Below are 19,441 nucleotides of genomic sequence, written 5' to 3'. Positions count from 1 at the left end.
TAGCACTCTTCACTCTCCTGCAACCCTAACAGCACCCGGCTGGAAGTCCGGAAAGCTAACTCTTCAACCTGAGCAGGCCGCAGCCAAGTCACTAAATTCCCTGAAGTTCAGGTTCTTCTAGGAAAATTAGGATTTAATGTTTGAATTTTGTTTGGCGTGTGGCTGCCAACACGTTCCTTCTCAGAATAGAGATGTGCAGGGGCCGCTCTAATTGTAAAAGAAGACACTGCACTGGAGAAGTGTTCAGAAGGAGGCTCTGGAATCAAGGACCCAAGCTCCAGGGCCAGGTGTTCCCCTCATTTGTCCCAGGAACCTGGAGCTCCCCCACCCATGCTGTGAAATCCCCGCACGGGAAGAACTCAGTGGCCTTCCCACGCCCCAGATTGGGCTCTGTACCATTTATCCTATGAAAATAGACATTTATTTTTAAACGCTGGGACAGATTTTCATTTCATTTATTTGTAGTCTTTATAAAACATCATTTATTTTTACTTTTTAAGGAGTATTGATCTCTCATTGCTTCTGTTTTCCCACTGAGCCAGGCTCCTGCCCGTGTTTCTCAGCCACCCTCTGGTCTCTGCCCATCCCTCTCAGCATAGCTGATAAGCTTAGTTCTTTCTTTATCTCTAGGGGGAGACATGGAATGTTTCAAAGCTCACAACTTATCACTAGGTTTGGGAAATGCTGGTTTAAAACCACTGTATTGATTTATCTTCATCATATTTTCCAAGACTTTCATAAGATATCCACAGCCTACTACAGTTTCCCATGCCAATATTTGATGGTTACAATCATTAGAAAACTTCCCTTTCTATTTGACCTAAGCATCCAAAAAAAGGTGCCCCGTCAAGTGATGCTTCTCAACTTTCATTGTCACATACAACTTTTCAAAAACATCGTAGAATTAAGTTTGTCAGTGTTAGTGTCTGAATGGTCTCAGCTCTTTCCCATTTTTTCCTTTGGATACTGACCTTAATTGAAAACAGGAATGGTCTGAGAAGTTTTCCCAGCATTCCTTGATTATGAAACATCATGCATAGTTAAATCATTATAGAGCTTCCTAGTTTCACCTTGAGATGATCAGCATGTTCCAAAACATGTCATCAGGCAATATGCGTAAAATTCCAGGCATGTGGAAAGACTTTACCTGCACTTATATTGGCTAATAAATATGCATCCTGTGACGTGCTATAAATTAGGTAACTGGGATCACACATGCAACCCACGTTCCATTCTCATCTCCCAGGTTATGTGACCTCTGCCCCGAGACTATGGACAGGTGTATCTCTCATCTAATCAGTGTTCAAAGCAGGTCAACGTCTGACCAATAGTCTAAGCTCCTACCTCCTTGAAGGTGCTGGGTTGGGCATTTTCTGGCACAGCTGCTTCAATAACGCAAAAACAGTCCTCAGAACTCTTCCTCACTGCTGTAACAAACGAGACTTTAGCTTCCCAGACGCTTGGAGGAAGAAATGTATTGTCTCATGGGTACAAAATCATCAAAACCTCTGGATATGGACTCTAGGAAGAATCTTACGTCTTTATTTTGTCACACTGCAGTGAAATTTCCCCTACTGCTTAGCTGCTGCCGCCTTTTAAATAGGGCATTCCATTGTAGCCCCAAGAAGAACCAAATTGGGCAGCTGTTTGGCCAGGTCTTTTACACTTCAGCAAGCCTGCTCCTTCCTAATCCCCCTACTCTACTGTATCCACTCAATCTGCTGTTAGCCCCTCCTTTCCCTGCACGCCCCCCTGTTCTCTCTCATTGAAGACCACAGCACTGGAAGTCCTCATCTCATGCCCTCAATGAGTTTCAGGGGGATTCCTGAGCCATAAGCCCATGCTGGGGCTACTCGGAATACTGGTCTTTATTCATCTCTCAGAATGGCTTAACCACAATTTTTCACAGGATGGCATGTGGCCCACCAAATCCACTCCCAGGTACATAAACATAAGAATTGAAAACAGGGACCTGGACAGATACTTGTACACCAGTGTAGACGGCAGCCTCACTCACAACAGACAGAAGATGGAAATAACCCCTTAGCAGGTGAAGGGATTAAAACACGTGGTCTGTAGTCTATAATGGACTATTAATTTAGCCAAGAGAAGGAACAAAATCTGCTATGACATGGATGGACCTTTAAGATAGTATGCCAAACACTGAAGGAAAAATAGTGTATGATTCCACTCAAGTTGACGTGTATGCAACAAACCCGTAGCGACAGCTCGTGGAAGACAGTGGAGCTGGGATGAGAAGGAAGATCTATAGTTGAATGGGCATTTATGTTGGGGATGATAAAAAAAAGTTGGGGGTATGGATAGTGGTGGTGGCTATACCACATAGTCAATGTATTTGATGAGACTAAACTTGTACATTTGCCAGTGGTTAAAATGATAAGTGTTACTATGTATATTTCACAATAATAAAATTACTTAGAAGGAGTAAGTCAGTGAGGTGTGAGCCCAGTAGCAGTCTTCCAGGGCACTTGAAATTTGAGGGATCACCAGCCAGAGTCTGGGAGTGTCACAACCTCCTCCCAATTCCAAGCCCACCCTCATCCTGAGGGTCCACAGGAAGAGACAGAGACTATGGGGACCCCTCCCAGCTTCCAGGTCACCCAGAGAGGCAGCCCTCCTTCCCTACCCCTCTCCAGTTACGTGCAGCCAGGGGGGTCAGTGGTCAGAAAGAAAAAAGAGAACTGATTAGGCGCACTGTTAAGGAACTTACCAGTACTCTTTGGCTTTACTTACTGAATTACAAGAATCAATTCTGCAGGAAGCAGGCTACAAAAGGATGCTTTGGCTCTCTCAGTCCAAAAACAGAAGCCAACAAATCCAGAGGGATTAAGAAAACACTGGAAAGCACTCCTATCTCCATAGCGCTGGTGGTTATTTAGAAGGATGGGTGCTTTGCACACACGTACACACACACACATTCATAGACATATACACTACGATGGTTGCATAGGCGTTGTAATCAAAATAGGCTCTATTTTTGTTTTAATCTGAGCAGCTCAGGGAGCGCTCTAATGATTCACTCCCCAGACAGCCACAACAGCTTAAGTCTGGGTGGTGCCCGCTGGGCGCCGAAACTCAACCCAGGTCTCCCACGTGGGCGGTAGGGATCCAGGAGCCAGAGTCATCATCACGGCCGCCTCCTGCAGTCCGCATCAGCAGGAAACTGTTACTGGGAGCAGGGCAGGGACTCAACCCCAGGCAGGCTCTGGGGTAGGGCACGTGGGCATCCTAACCGGCTTCCTCACCGCCAGGCCGGTCGGCAGCCCCTGTGCGCCTCGCTCTGGTTCTCGGATGCTCTAGAGCTACAGAGCCCACACATGCCACGCGCACAAATGCCGTCTGCTATCCTTGCCACGACGCCTGGAACATGCTCTCTCTGCCAAAACGCCAAAGCTCAGCCCAGGGAGAAAGCCGAGGCCCGGGGAAACCGGGGTCCGGGAGCGGCGCGCCCTTCTCCACCCCGACGCCCCAGCAATCACCCAAAAGACAGAGCGGCCGCCGCCGCCTCTGCTTCCCTTCGGTTATTTTCGCATGAAAAATTGAGCAGCCCCATTGTATGAGCGCGGAGAGGCGGCCCTCGCGCCGTCCACGTCCCGACTGAATAATTCAGGCCCGGGCGCAGGCCAGGCGGCGCGGCGCTGGGGGCCCCCACTCGGCCGGCTCCGTCTCCCCGGGTTCGAAAAACTCCCCCGGTTCCGGGCGCGGCGAGAAGGCCGCCCCCGCCCGCCACCCGGCCCGGCTGGCTGGGCCCGGGGTGGGCAGAGGCGTCACCTGCCCGGCCAATCGGCTGCGTCGGCCCGCAGGACTCGCTCAACAGGTTTCCTCCCGGTGAGCCGGCCCGCGGGGTTGGGGGAAGAGGCTGTCACTTCGTTCCGACCCACCCCCTCCCCTCCTCCCCGCCTCCCCGCCTCCCCTCCTCCCTCCCTTCCGCGGCTCTGCCCCGCCGCTCCGGGCCAATCGCGCCCGCCCCCCGACGCGCCCCGGCCCGCGGCGGCCCCGGGAGCCCGGCCCGGCCCGGATGCGGGGAGCCGGGGAGGCGGCGCGCGGGGCTGACGGCGCCCTCCGGAGCCGGGCCTGATGACCGAACTCCAGCCCGAGGTGGACGACGCCAAGACTGCGAGAGTGCCCGGCAAGCGGGAGGGCCGAGTCGGCTCCGCCGCGTAAGTACGCGCGCCGCTGCCCGGCCTCCAGCTGGCCGAGCCGCTCGGGGCAACTTTTCCGTGGCCGCTGCAGCGCCCTGAGCTCGTTCCGTGGCTCCTGCCAGATCCTCCCTCTCTCTCTGCCCCTGGGGGATGTGAATTACTCGATGGGAAGGCGCGAGCCCGGCCATGGGGTTCCCGACGCTTCTGCCCGGAGAAGTTCAAGGCTCGGAGCGGGGGAGGGATGAGCGGCCCGCCGTGGCGCGCGGGAATCCCGCCCCGCGCGGCCCCCGAGTGTCCCTGACTCTGGAAGTCGCTGTTGCTCTCTAACTCTGAAAAAGGCAGGCGTCACCCAGGGTGTCCCTCTTTGCCGGGAAGCTTGTCTGACACCTTGCGTGGCAGGACGAGACCGAGCCAGGTGCGCCCCGGGTGACGGCACACTAGATCCGGTTTGGGGGAGCTGGTGCCTCCGGAGAGCGGGCAAGGCTTCGTCTCCACCGCTGTTGCAGCGGCGAGTCCTTTTTTTGTAGACACCACAGCCTTGTTCCAGGCCAGGTCTGTGTGCCTGAAAGCTGTGCGTCGGTTGAGCTTCCGCTTGCTTGGGGAGAACAGCTGTGTGCGCCGCTTTGATGGGCGGCTGCAGGGCTGTTGGCCGCGTGGCTCTCCAGGGTCTCCCTCGCTCTGCCAGCTTTCTCAACCTAAGCTGAGCCTCTGGAGTCCGTGCAGCGCTGCTGTGGGGGAATCTCCCCAAGTTGTGTCTGCTTTGTCACCCTGAAATAAATTCCTAACTTTGTAGTAATTCATATTCAAGAACAAAAGATGAGCTCAGAGGGGTAGGTGTTTGGCTCAGCAGTTAAGTTGCTGCTCATCCCACATGGGGGTGCCTGGTTCCGCTCCCAGCTTCCCACCTGGCTTCCTGCACATCCGGGGAGACAGTAGGTGGTGGCTCAGGGGCCTGGGTCCCTGCTGTCCACGAGGGAGACCTCGATGGTGTTCTTGGCTCCTGGGAAGGGAACCAGTGGACAGATTTCCAACTGTCCGCCCTTCAAATAAAAAATGAAAATAAAATTTTAAAAGATGAAGGATCAAAATCCATTTCCTTGGCACTTACTATGTGCTTTTATCTCGATGAGGAAGAGGCCGTGGGCATGGTTATAGGTGGAGGTGACGTGTGTGCAGTGACAGCAGCAAGCCCGCCACCCCAGACTTGCTCTTAGTCCAGGACTCGCTGGGAAAAGGCAGTCTTGAGTTCCAGTTACACAGAGCAGAACGATTCAGGCCTGTCCAACAGGCAGTTTGAAGTCTTCGTGTTCCCAGTAGTCTAGATTTGCAGGACTTGGTTTTGATTGAAAAGTCTTCTGTAGCATTTACCCAGATTCTCTTAATTCAGCCTTCACGAGATGTTGGGAAAGTGATATCGGTAGAAAACAAGTCTAATCCCTTGGAGGCTCAGGACCCCATCCCAGAGCTCTGTTTGGAAAAACTGGTTTCATGGATTTGCGTTCGTTCAACAAATACCGCGGTACTTATTTTACATTATGGTGGACACTGCAGGGCTGGGCGTGACTTGGGATCTGCCCTCCTGGAACTCCCAGAGCAGGGAGGGCAGCACAAAGGCATCCTACCAGGGAACTTCAGAAATGGAGTGAACAGAAACGTTGTATTTTGGTGCAAAAATCTCTTGAATCCACAGCTACTTGGTTCATCACAAGCATTTTCCATCTTCCCTGAAGACGCCTCATGCTGTGTTTAGGCTCAGGCCAGCGCTGTGAACAGCCTCGCGTGTCCCTGGGTCGTCCCTGCTCTCGAGCCTCTCTGGTGAACTTTGGTGAGCGCCCAGGAGTCTGAGGGATTTGTGTTTGTTTTTCCCTGCAACGTGGTGTTTCCTAAACGTAGTGAGGCCGGCCACTCGTGACTCAGTCTTCTGTCTTACATGTGCCCTTCTTCTGGGTTCTTGAACTCTTGCTTCAGGATAGAATGAAAATAATTGTATGGGAGAAAGATGAAGGTGTATTATCGCAAGTACGTTCTGGTAGGAGAATTCCACGTTGAAATCCTTGGAGATGGCTGAGTTTTTGTGCTCAGTTTAACCTCTCCATTTGAAACTTAGATTTGTTGTCTCTGAGTTCAGAGCCTTGTTGGATCTCGGGGTCCCAGTGAAGGGGTGGTTCTCAGTTCTTCTCATCCTCTCCCCTCCCCCATCCCCTAGTGTCTGTAGCTGCTCCCACTGCCTCATGACCAGACATAGCCTCCTAAACGAGAACAGCTGGTGTTGCTTGAGACTGTTTGCCATGTGACAAGGATCACCTGGCTGTGTGGACAGACTGAAGTAGGCACTCTTAGCTCTGTTTGACACGGAAGAACGATGCAGCTCTGAGAAGTTGAGCAGTTAGACGGCATCGGCAGAGCTAATGCACGGGCAGCTGAGATTGGAGCCGGCAGCTCTGTAACCACTGCACTACACGCCCTTTAACCTCTGCCCCAAAACCTGGTGGCACTGAGTGACCTACCCTGAAAACCAGGCTCCTCTTCGATGAATGCGGACACGCCAAGACTATTTCAGCCTCCTTTGCTGATGCTGGGCAGCTTGTACATTTCTCATTGCCACATCATCGTGCCAACAGCCCTATACTTAAAGAAGTGACAGGGAACACTCCCCTGTTCATTGCAGCATTATCCACAACAGCCAATGAATGCATAAGGAGAATGGCGTGTGTGCACAGTGGAATATTACTCTGCCTTCAAAAATGGGAAACCCAGATGGAACTCGGGACAGGATGCTAAGTGACACAAGCCAGGCACAGAAAGATAAATACTGCGTTATGTCCTTTAGAAATAGAATATTCAAAAGTTGAACTCAGAGAAGTAGTGAGTAAATGTAACAATTTCCAGAGGCTGGGAAGGTGGGGAGGGGATGGAGAATTGCTGCTCAGAGGATACCAAGTGTCAGGTGGACAGCAGGAATAGTTTTGAGATCCATTGTACACAGGATGACGGTAGTATTAATAATGTGTAATAGCTACGTGTCACATTATTAGAAATGAGAGGTAAGTAAAGGGGTGGGTATGTTAATATTTGACAGTTATTCTACCTTGTATGCATATATTGAAGGCATACTACACCACACAACAGTACAATCATGATTTGTCAATTAAGAGTATTAACTTAGGCCGGCACCGTGGCTCAATAGGCTAATCCTTCTAGTCCTGGTCAGGGCACCGGATTCTGTCCCGGTTGCCCCTCTTCCAGGCCAGTTCTCTGCTATGGCCCGGGAGTGCAGTGGAGGATGGCCCAAGTGCTTGGGCCCTGCATCCCATGGGAGACCAGGAGAAGCACCTGGCTCCTGCCATCGGATCAGCGTGGTGCGCCGGCCGCGGCAGCCATTGGAGGGTAAACCAATGGCAAAAGGAAGACCTTTCTCTCTGCCTCTCTCTCTCTCACTGTCCACTCTGCCTGTCAAAAAAATAAAAAAATTTTAAAAAAGAGTATTAACTTAAAAATATATTTCTTATAAAACAAAACAGAGACAAAATGCCGGAGCAGTACGAATGGCGTCAAGTGTGGGTTAGAAAGCCGACTTCTCCCCACGCCCTCACTCCTGCCTCCCCCGCTCCTTCCTTTATCATGGCCATAAGCAAACATCTCCCGCTTATCCACGCTCACCTTTACCTGTGCGGCCAGCCCCATCGAACTTAGCTGCTGTGCTTATGACTGTTACGTAACACTTCGCTGGTACCAAGGACCATTCTAAGTAGTTGATGTCATTAACTCACACGAGCCCCATGAATAGGAATTCTTTCTCTCTGAAACAGAGCACAAACTCCCATCACATTTTCCTTCTTGAATTTCTCAGGGGGCTTAAAAGATAGTGATTCCCATCAGCATCTATGGGGGAGCAGTGGAGGCTGAGGCCCCAGACCTACTAATAAAGAAATGTACCAGGCTTGTGGCCGACGTTCAACTGCCCTGTGCCACGGAAGTTCTTTTAATATTTCCTTAATCCAGCCTTCCGTCAGTGGCAGAGTTTTTAGATGCAGTCACTCGCCTGAGAGCTGGGCCTTATTTTTTCCTTTTTGTGCTCAAAGATAAGCTGCATATTTCCTCATCACCACACACCGCATGTCTCATGCAAGAACAGGCAACGTTGGCTGTCTTTGCTCCTGCGATCATAGCTAGTCCCACTTCTATTAACTTGTTCCTTCTGAATGTTATGTTCCCGGTTCATAGACAGTTGCCTGTAGTCTACATTTTTTGTCACACGGTTGGTGAAACTCAGTTTCATTTTGTAAACAATCTTGTGGATCTCATTTGGTAATGGCCTAGTACTTTTAATTAACTTCAACAGGTGTCTAAAACAAGCACCGATATATTTCTGAGTAAACGTCATCTTGATTCTTATTTCAAATAGTGAATTATATTACCCATAAGCTACATTTGTAGTGTAGTTTGAATTTTTCATGTTTAAACTGTAGTAGCCTGGAACATAAGAATTTTGGAAATGTGTTCAACACCGTATAGAGGAGGAAGACCGGCATTTTTCGGCTAAGTGGTGAATTCTGGTGAAGATTCAGGGCTGTAGTGAGCGCGTGTCTGGGTCTTACCTAAGCTCTTTGACATGGGTCATTGACAGTGAGAAGTAGGAGCTGGGAGCAGGCCTGGTGGCCTAGCCACTGAAGCTGCAGCTCGGGACAGCCTCGTCCCATATCAGAGTGCTGGTTAGAGTCCTCGCCACTCAGCTTCTGATCCTGCATCCTGGGAGGCAGCAGGTGATGGCTCAAGTGCGTAGATCCCTGACACTCAGGAGGTAGAGCAAGAATGAGTTACTGGCTTCTGGCTTCGGCCTGGCCCAGCCCTGGCTGCTGCAGCCATCTGGGGAGTAGGCCAGCGGATGGAGGCACTGTCTGTCTGTCTCTGTCTCTCTGTTGCTTTCTTTTTCTCTCTCTCTCTCTTCAAATAAATAAAAACTTTTTTTTTTTTTTTAAGAATAAAGATATGCGCTGTGGCATAGTGGGTAAAGCTGCTGCCTGCAGTGCTGGCATCCTATTTGGACGTCAGTTCGAGTCCCGGCTGCTTCTCTTCTGATCCAGCTCTCTGTTGTGGCCTAGGAAAGCAGTGGAAGATGGCCCAAGTCCTTGGGCCCCTGCACCCACTTGTGGGACCCTGAGGAAGCTCCTCGCTCCTGGCTTCAGATCAACACAGCTCCGGCTGTTGTGGCCATCTAGGGAGTGAACCAGTGGATGGAAGACCTCTCTCTCTTTCCTTCTCCCTCTCTCCCTCTACCACTCCCTCTCTCTTTTTCTTTCCCTCTCCTCCTCTTTGTGTAGCTCTGACTTTCAAATAAAATAAATACATTTTTTAAAAAAAATTTCCAGGTCATCAAATCTGATAGACCGAGTTTACTCTTGTTGGGACATAAAGAAAAGAATTCTGTATGACATATTCTAAAACATAAAAATTATATTAAAGTGCAGTAATCAATGGAGGAGTTCAAGAAGATGGAAAAGAAACAGAACTGTTCTGGACCTTTTTTTTTTTTTTTTTTTTTTGGATTTATTTGTTTGAAAGGCAGAGTTAGACAAAGAAAGAGAACTCTTTCATCTGCTGGTTTGCTCCTCAAACGGCTTCAGTGGCCAAGACTGGGCCAGAACGTAGCCAGGAGCCAAGGACTCCATCCTGGTCTCCCACGTGGGTGGCAGGAACCCAAATACTTGAGCCATCTTCCATTGCTTTTCCAGGCACATTAGCAGGGAGCTGGATTGGAAGTGGAGAAGCCAGGACTCAAACTAGTACTTGTATGGGATGCTGGCATCAGGTAGCAGGTTAACCCACTGTGCCACAATGCCAGTCCCTGGAAGTTTTTAAAAGAAATGAAATGACCCAAATCAGCTCTCCGACTAGATTAATACCATACAAAGTTGCTGATTTGTGAAGGCAGTACATAAAGTGGTAGGAGGGAGCGGGTTTTGGGCCTGGTGGGTAAGATGCCTATGTTACCCATCTGAGTTACCTGGGTTCAGCTCCCACCAGTGTGGGACTGACTGCAGCTTCCCACCAGTGTGGAGGCAGCTACGACAGCTCCAGTCATTGGCGTCCTGCCACCTGTGTGAGGGATCTGTATTGCTTTCCCTGGCCCAGCTCTCGGGGGCCGTTGTGTGCACTTGGGGAGTGAGCCAGAAGATAGGAGCTCTTGCCGGCGCCGCGGCTCACTAGGCTAATCCTCCGCCTTGTGGCGCCGGCACACCGGGTTCTAGTCCCGGTCAGGGCACTGGATTCTGTCCCGGTTGCCCCTCTTCCAGGCCAGCTCTCTGCTGTGGCCAGGGAGTTCAGTGGAGGATGGCCCAGGTGCTTGGGCCCTGCACCCCATGGGAGACCAGGAGAAGCACCTGGCTCCTGCCATCGGATCAGCGCGGTGCACCAGTCGCAGCACGCCAGCCGCGGCGGCCATTGGAGAGTGAACCAACGGTAAAGGAAGACCTTTCTCTCTGTCTCTCTCTCTATCACTCTCTCACTGTCCACTCTGCCTGTCAAAAAAAAAAAAATTAAAATTAAAAAAAATAAAAAGAAGATAGGAGCTCTTTATCGATGTCTGACTGTCTCTCTAAAATAAATAAATAAATAATAAAGGCAGTTAAGTATGCATACCCTGAGGAACTAGCTCTAGAATTCTAGCCTTCCTGACTCCTGGAGGTGTGAGCATGCCAGGGTCCAGAGCATCTTCAGTCTGGGTTTTGTTGTCTGTGAAGAGAAACACCTAAGTCAGCTCTTTGTACTAAGCTTGCTTTGAGGTTTACATGGAAAATAGAAGAAAGACATTCGGCCAGTGCCGAGTGTGCTGTCAGTCTCCATGAACTGTAGACATCTTAGTCCTCAGTGTTGAGGGCCGGGGGTGTGCGCTGGGGTGGGGTGGGAGAATGACAGACAGGAAACGTCTTTAAACCTATCAGAATTCTAAAGGCTGAAACCCTTAGAGCAGCATACAGCATAAGTCGTGGAAAATGTGTGTTATGAAAAATACTGTGTGTAGGCTTCAGAAATTTTAGCACCAAAATAAACTTATCTTCTCATTCCATTTTTCTGTGAACTTAGAAAAATTTTAAAAATCTGGTAGAGAATCAGATAGACAGAAGAGAGAAGGATAGAAAAAGCTCCCATCACTGGTTCACTGCCCAGTGCTGCCAGCAGCTGGGGCCGGAGCCAGGAACACAGTCTCCCACGAGGGTAGCAGTAACCCATTTCTGGAGCTTCAGAGAATTTGTATTGGCAGGAAGTTGGAGCCAGGACCAGAGCCAGGAATCGAACTCAGGCCTTGTGATGTGGGATCAAGCATCGTAAACACCAGGCTCGAAGCTTGCCCCTTGCAGAAATGTTTTGAACCCCTTCAATGTCAGGTGCACCACAGGACTCCTGTGACAGCACCCGGGCACTTCCGTGAATCGAATGGGCACCTTGTTTTTGGCTTGGAGCTAAAAAGAGTCTCCTGCCATAATGCTTTTATATGACCTCTTGGCTTATTTAAATATTACTTTCTGGTTTGGTATTTCCACATCTGTTGCCCGGTGCTTTTGCCCATGATCCATTGATTTCCACATCCTGCACCCGGTGCTAGGCTTTTCTCACAATGACCCTCAGCTTTAAACTGGGTTTTTCCAGTTTGCTCACATCCTGCAGAACTGCCCATGAATGCCCTTCAGCCTTGGGTGCCTCGCGCATGCTCAGTGGGGTAAAGCAGAGGTCCCAGGGAGACTCCTCCATCGCAGTAGCGACTGTGTCGCTCTCAAAGAGGAGAGTCTTTATACAAGCACACACTGGTTATTTGCCATCAGACAAGAAGCAGAACCAGCTCAGACTGCATTCGCTTACATAGACGGATGTGTCTGCTGCCACTGGTCCCTGCTCATGTGCCACAAGTTTCCACGTTTACAATGGGACATGATATCCCAGGATGCATTTTACGTATCAGAAAATGCACTCATTTCTAGTGTACAAGTCAATGAGACCTGGTGCCTTGACCATCACCATAAGCCAGATGCAGACACGCTTATATGTGATCCTCATCCCCAGCCAGCTGTCAGCCGCAGGCTGAAATAACCACCTATTTTCTATTTCTGTTACCAGCCTTTTCTGGACATCTAATATACAGATGCTCGTGACTTACAGTGGGCTCACATCCTGATAAACCCGTTAAGTTGGAAACAGCAGGAGTCATAAATGCATTCCGCCCGCAGAACCCGCCAGACCTCGCACCCTCATGGTTGTGCTTGGCTGGGGCTGCAGCGACAGTGTCAGACCAGGAGAGCCTGGAGGACTGGCAAAGTGCACGATGTGTGTCGCGGTCACCCTGCTGTGAAGTGGAGAAGTCATGGGCTGCACCATCGTTGTGAGTTGGAAAGCTCAGGCGCACCATGCCGCTGCCCCTCTCACTTCACATGACATGCGGAGGGCTGTCCCCGAAGCCCTGTGTGCCTGTAGTCCGTTCATTGTATTGCTGAATATCCGGTGATGTGGATACACCACGTTCTGTCTCTTCTTGTTTCCACACTGAGGCTAGAATGAAAAATGCCTTGGTGGCTGGCACTGCAGCTCAATAGGCTAATCCTCTGCTTGCGGCACCGGCACACCTGGTTCTAGTCCCGGTCAGGGCGCCGGTTCTGTCCTGGTTGCCCCTCTTCCAGGCCAGCTCTCTGCTGTGGCCCGGGAGTGCAGTGGAGGATGGCCCAAGTGCTTGGGCCCTGCACCTGTGTGGGAGACCAGGAGAAGCACCTGGCTCCTGCCTTCGGATCAGCGCATGCGCCAGCCACAGTGCACCAGCCGCGGCGGCCATTGGAGGGTGAACCAATGGCAGGAAGACCTTTCTCTCTGTCTCTCTCTCTCTCACTGTCCACTCTGCCTGTCAAAAAAAAAAAAAAATGCCTTGGTGAATGTTTGCCTGCAGGTCTTACTGTGGACATACGCTTTCCTTCTTTCTTTCTTTTTTTATTTATTTATTTTAAATTCAGAGTTACACAGAGAAGGAGAGGCAGAGAGAGAGGTTTGCCATCCACTGGTTCACTACCTGATTGGCCTCAATTGCCAGAGCTGCACCGATCCGGAGCCGGGAGCCTCTTCCGGGCCTCCCGTGTGGGTGCAGGGGCCCAAGGACTTGGGCTGTCTTCTACTGCTTTCCCAGGCCATGGCAGAGAGCTGGATCGGAAGTGGAGCAGCTGGGACTCGAACCGTGCCCATGTGGGATGCCGGCAGTGCAGGCAGCGGCTTTACCCGCTATACCACAGCGCCGGCCCTGGCATACGCTTTCATTCTCTTGAGCATGTATCTCAGAGAGGAGTTGCCGGGTCCTGTAGTAGTTCTGTATGTGACACCTGCTCCGGTTCAGGTTGCTTGCCGCTGATGATGAGTGAGGGTCCGTGTGGGAGACTTTAACAGAGTGGCTTTCACGTAGCAAGGACAGCAAGCTTGTGAGCAGCCCCAAGGCCAGTCAGTGGCTTACTGTGGGTGACGTAATAAATACCCGATGTGTGCTGACTTGGTGACATGTGTGCTTGAGATCTGGCAAACTCCCCACCACAGTGTCACACAAACTCGGGTGATACAGGAGTACAGTTTTTATATCCTCTTAAAACTTTGCATGTAATGACTCAATACTGCTTTTCTTTTCTTTCTTTCTTTCTTTCTTTCTTTCTTTCTTTCTTTTTTTTTTTTTTTTTTTTGTAAGGTTTATCTGTTTGTTTGAATGGCTTCGTTATAAAGAGAGGGAGAGATGGAGAGAAAGGTCTTCGATCTGCTGCTTCACTCCCCACATGGCCACAACAATCCGAAGCCAGGAGCTTCTTCCTGGTCTCCCACATGGGTTCAGGGGCTCAGGGACTTGAGCCATCTTCCACTGCTTTCCCAGGCCATAGCAGAGAGCTGGATCAGAAGAAGAGCAGCCGGGACACAAACTGGCGCCCACATGGGATGCCGGCGCCAAAGGCAGAGTCTTAACCTGCTACACCACAGCGCCAGCCCCAGTGTTTACTTTTCTTCGGTGAAAAGAATTGGACCATAGTCTCCCATCTGATGACATTTGTAAACCAATACGAATAGAAGCTTAGAAAATTAAAACTGTCTAGACACATGGGAAATGACAGGTGAAGGTGTTCTTGTCCCCGCCTGACAGGTGCTCATTTCAGAGGGAGTCACTTTGTTCTTAGGCTCTTGTCAGTTTAGGCCAGAATCCAGTTTTTTACTAATTTGTTTTGTTCCTTAAAATATTTACTTGCCAGTATGCATATTAGTGTGTTGGACTTGGGGAACTGAAGCACCTCACTGCGTTTGCCCTCTGCCCACTGCCTGACTACGCACTGCAGGAGAGATGGGTCAGTGGTGGGCAATGTCCTCTGGTGTAACTTCTTTATGGTTTTCCCAGCAATAAATGAACCCATCAGAATACAACTCTCTTATGGTCCCCTTAGCGAAGTGGGCTCCAAGTGTTCATCAGAGGGGTTGGTGTCTGGGCCGTCCTAGGCTGCAGTTTCTTCTCCTGAGTCTTCTGTTCGCTCTTCTAGTCCCAGAGAGGCCCCGTGTCAGCCGGGGTAGCAACACCTGGGCCAGCCTCTGTGCCTAGAGGGCATGGTGTGATGCCCGTGTTCAGAAGGAGAACAAACCAGGTCGGGGAACAGCAATGTGAAGTTACAGAAAGTGAGTAGAGAGATGAGGAGAGAAGAGGGGAGACTGGAAGGGAGAGGAGGAAGTAATATTGAGTTCTATGGAGAAAAGAAAGAAACCGCATATTTCCTGTTAGCCGGTAGCAGCCCTCCTCCTCTGTGCTGGAGTGCTCCTCCTCCTCCCTGCGGTGCTCCGTGCCCTGGCACTGCTTTTCCTCTGGTGGAGATTCTGATTGTGTATGCTTGTTGGCACATCCTTCAAGTCCATGTGTATCAGGTGCACCTTTATATCCATACATACTGTCTTCTTGGTTTTTCAAGTTATGTCTTCCATTTTCTGCAGTGGGTTAAAAACTGGGACTGAGCCGGACATAGCCGGACTAAGCCAGACCATGTTTGTTCTGTGCCCCTCACTGTTAAGGACTATTCTCTGAAAACAGTTTCTGCGTGATGCTACCTATTACTTTGAGACTGCTGCTGCACGGGGCTGAAAAAGGCATTCAGGGCCGTGAACTGAGTTGTTGTATGTGGGTAATGATGAAAGACGACTAATTGATTCGTCCTGACAACGTCTATCATCACCATGTTATTCCTCAAATTCCTTGAAAAATAGCTACTAATTTGATCTAGTTACTCCTTAAATTTTGTGTTGGATGCTTTGTATTAATATGTAGTGATGGACGGCGCTGTGGTGTACCGGGCAAAGCCACTGCCTGCAGTGCTGACATCCCATATGAGCGCAGGTTCAAGTCCTGGCTGCTCCACTTCCGATCCAGCTCTCTGCTATGGCCTGGAAGAGCAGTAGAAGATGGCCCAAGTCCTTGGGCCCCTGCACCCACGTGGGAGACCCGGAAGAAGCTCCTGGCTTCGGATTGGCCCATCTCTTCCTGTTATGGCCATTTGGAGAGTGAACCAGTGGGTGGAAACTCTCTCTCTCTCTCTCTCTTTGCCTCTGCCTCTCTGTAACTCTGCCTTTCAAATAAAAAAAATAAATAAATCTTTAAAAAAAATATGTAGTGAGGTCCTCCAAGATTGTGTATGAATTGTCAAGAATATATTTCTTTTCCCTCCTGCTCCCCTTCCTCTCTTAATAACGAAGTTACATAGTATGTAAAGTTGGACTTGTCTTGACCTAAAACTGGTACATACCTGACATTTATTCTTTCTTTCTTTCTTTCTTTCTTTCTTTATTTTTATTTTTGACAGGCAGAATGGATAGTGAGAGAGAGAGAGACAGAGAGAAAGGTCTTCCTTTTGCCATTGGTTTACCCTCCAATGGCTGCCGCGGCCGGCGCGCTGCGGCCAGCGCACCGCGCTGATACGATGGCAGGAGCCAGGTGCTTCTCCTGGTCTCCCATGGGGTGCTGGGCCCAAGCACTTGGGCCATCCTCCACTGCCCTCCCTGGCCACAGCAGAGAGCTGGCCTGGAAGAGGAGCAACCGGGACAGAATCCGGCGCCCCAACCGGGACTAGAACCTGGTGTGCCGGCGCCGCAGGCAGAGGATTAGCCTATTGAGCCATGGTGCCGGCCACATTTATTCTTTTTTTTTTTTTTTTTTTTTTTTTTTAATTTTTAACAGGCAGAGTGGATAGTGAGAGAGAGAGAGAGAGAGAGAGACAAAGGTCTTCCTTTTGCTGTTGGTTCACCCTCCAATGGCTGCCGCAGCCGGCGCTCTGCGGCCAGCGCACCGCGCTGATCTGATGGCAGGAGCCAGGTGCTTCTCCTGGTCTCCCATGGGGTGCAGGGCCCAAGCACTTGGGCCATCCTCTACTGCACTCCCGGGCCATAGCAGAGAGCTGGCCTGGAAGAGGGGCAACCGGGACAGGATCGGTGCCCCAACCGGGACTAGAACCTGGTGTGCCGGCGCCGCTAGGCAGAGGATTAGCCTAGTGAGCCGCGGCGCCGGCCACACATTTATTCTTGATCAGACTATTTTCTGGAAAATTTTTGAAAGAGTTACAACGCCCTTTCTCAAATGGTAAAACTATAAAATAGCAGAGCTTTTGCCAGAACCTCTGAGACGAGAGGATAATAAATGGCATACATGAGCTAGGAGTCAGTGTTTGACAACTGATAATGACCTGAGCTTTGACCATGTACTCAGCCAACATTTGCCAAGTAATTTTGTGTACTGCGTGCAGTGCAGAGTGTCACAGAGATTACCAAGCTGACCAAGATAAGACCTTTGCCCACAAGGAAAATGGAGCAAAGGAAAGGAATATTTTGGTTTTGAGATTTGAGATTTGATCTTTTTTCGCTTCGCTGAGATGAAGAACCATAGCTACGTGTTGGAGACTGTTCAGAGTGCTTCTGTGTATGTATGGATAACAGACAGAGTTATCCAAGGTCGTAGCAGCTGTTCAGGGGTTGAAGCCAACATTCAAAGGCAGGCGGTCTAATCTGAACCAGCTTCCTAAAATCACTGCCTATGCAGCCTCCCTAGATAAAGGATTGGCGACCATGCAGAAGGCAGAGTGCCTTCCACCGCATTGCTGAGTAGGTCTCTTAACTCTCACAGGTCTCTCTTCCCAGCCAGAAAACCAGGGCTGTTTGCTTTCTGCTGTTCTGCCATTGAAAGGTTTTCTCCTGCTCTGTGGGAGACAAGATCACCTTTCAGTTCCTTGGCACTTTCTGTGTATTGTCAGATACAAGTTATCTCCTTGGAAACTCCTGCATTTGTTGGTGCTCAAACCTGACAGTGGAGAAGTTAATCTTTCTGGTTGGAGCTTTAGGTTGTAATTTGCTCAGTAGTCATTTGTAGATTTCAGTTTCTAAAAACTGGTCCTGGGTTCCTCTTTGCATAAGCACAGGGTGTTTTTATAAAGCGCTGTGACTGATTTATTTAAAAAGCATGTGAATGCTGTCTGGTTAAAAGTAGTCACTGCAGGAACCCAAAAGCACTTTGAACAATGCTGCAATTGCACCACATCTCTTTGAAATTCCTCTTGCAGAGTAACTTTCAAAGCCTAGAGCCAAGGCTTTGAATAGTCATAGGGTTGGCAAATCCTCTTCCTTTGAGAGGGCATTCGGGTTTTGGAAACAGTATAAAGTTCTTGAAGCCAGAAGTCTTGAATAAGGTGGATAAGAATAGTTTGAATACCTGTAAACCACTCTGTGGATAAGATCATTTTTAATTCAGACATAATGTGACTATGAAATAATAAAACTGAATTTCTGGCAGTACATACAAAAATTTGTATGCTTCAAGATGTAGGTTTATGACTTAGTAGCCTTATTATAGAAACAGTAAAATTTTATAGTTACCACTCTGCTCTAAAATAATTGTGCGGTGTTTATAATACACCCAGTAGGTGTTGATGTATCATAAGCATTACAGAATACTCTGAGGATGAAAATGTAACACGTAAATCTTTTTCTTGAAGAATTGTGTTACAGAAATTTGAGAAAATTTCCATGAGTTTACACAGGGCTTAGCTGTTAGAAGCTCTCCATTCTGTCTTCTACATATTTATACATGATGGGAATTTGTATGGAAATTGCATGTTTTCAGGCTCCTTCCCCGTGTTATCATTTTATATCAAATGAGCTTTTTGGGGGCTGGCACCATGGCTCACTTGGTTAATCCTCCGCCTGCAGCACCGGCATCCATATGGGCACCAGGTTCTAGCCCCGGTTGCTCCTCTTCCAGTCCAACTCTCTGCTGTGGCCCGGGAAGGCAGTGGAGGATGGCCCAACTGCTTGGGCTCCTGCACCCACATAGGAGACCAGGAAGAAGCACCTGGCTTCTGGCTTCGGATCGGTGCAGCGTACTGGCCATAGCAGCCATTTGGAGAGTGAACCAACGGAAGGAGGACCTTTCTCTCTCTCTCTATCTCACTGTCTATAACTCACCTGTCAAATAAAAAAAAAAAAAAATGAGCTTTTTTCACTGAATGCAAGGTACCACTCTTGACTTACCCATGTGATAATTATCTGTGTTCAGCATTGAGAGTTTGATGTTTTGGTCGTTAACACATGGCAAGGCCCTGAGCACACAAAAGGACATGTATTTCCTGTTCTTGACCATTGGTCAGAATGGATTCATGAGCATAGCAGTGTTTGTTTTTGTTTTTGTTTTTTAACATTTTATTTAATTGTTTGAGAGTAAAAAATACAGAGAGAGAGAGAGAGAGAGAGAGAGAGAATCTTCCATTCATTGGTTTACTCCCCAAATGTCCACGATAGCCAGGCGGGAGCCAGGAGTCAGGAGCTTCTTCCAAGTGTCCCAAGTGGGTTTGGGGGCCCAAGCACTTGGGCTATCTTCTGCTGCTTTCCCAGGCACATTAGCAGGGAGCTGGATCGGAAGATGAGCAGCTGGGACTCAAACCGGCACTCATATGGATGCCAGCACTGCAGGCAGAGGCTTCACCTTCCGTGCCACATCGCCAGCCCGAGCGTTGCGGTAATAACGCAGCCATTCATCTGTATTATTCCGTAACTTTGGCGTGCTGTGTTGCCAGTCTTCCGTCGCCCAGTGCCTTCCTCAGCCCTGTACCCAGCTCTCCTGGGCAGTCGGGGCTGTCTGAGGCCCGCGTGATGCACTGGAGGAGCTCCAGGCTGGGGAGGAGGGGGCGAGACGCACTCACAGGCCTGCTGGTACCACGCGATGAGAACTGCGTGGCCTCAGCCAGAGGGAGAAA

At 49.6% G+C, this 19,441-nt stretch overlaps 1 protein-coding gene across 1 annotated transcript in view; it reads left to right on the top strand.

Annotated features, from left to right (window-relative positions):
- The first annotated feature begins 4,032 nt into the window (after positions 1 to 4,032).
- Positions 4,033 to 19,441, top strand: part of GRAMD2B (GRAM domain containing 2B) — a 69,370-nt gene continuing 53,961 nt past the window's right edge. The window contains exon 1 of the mRNA XM_062189240.1: positions 4,033 to 4,181. Coding sequence (XP_062045224.1) covers positions 4,099 to 4,181 — 83 coding nt within the window. The 5' untranslated portion in view covers positions 4,033 to 4,098. The remainder of the gene's footprint in view (positions 4,182 to 19,441) is intronic.

This window comes from Lepus europaeus, chromosome 4 (genome assembly GCF_033115175.1).
Source record: "Lepus europaeus isolate LE1 chromosome 4, mLepTim1.pri, whole genome shotgun sequence".
In the NCBI taxonomy this organism is placed as follows: Eukaryota; Metazoa; Chordata; class Mammalia; order Lagomorpha; family Leporidae; genus Lepus; species Lepus europaeus.
The sequence above is the reverse complement of the archived record's forward strand: the minus strand, read 5'-3'. Positions and strand labels throughout refer to the sequence as shown.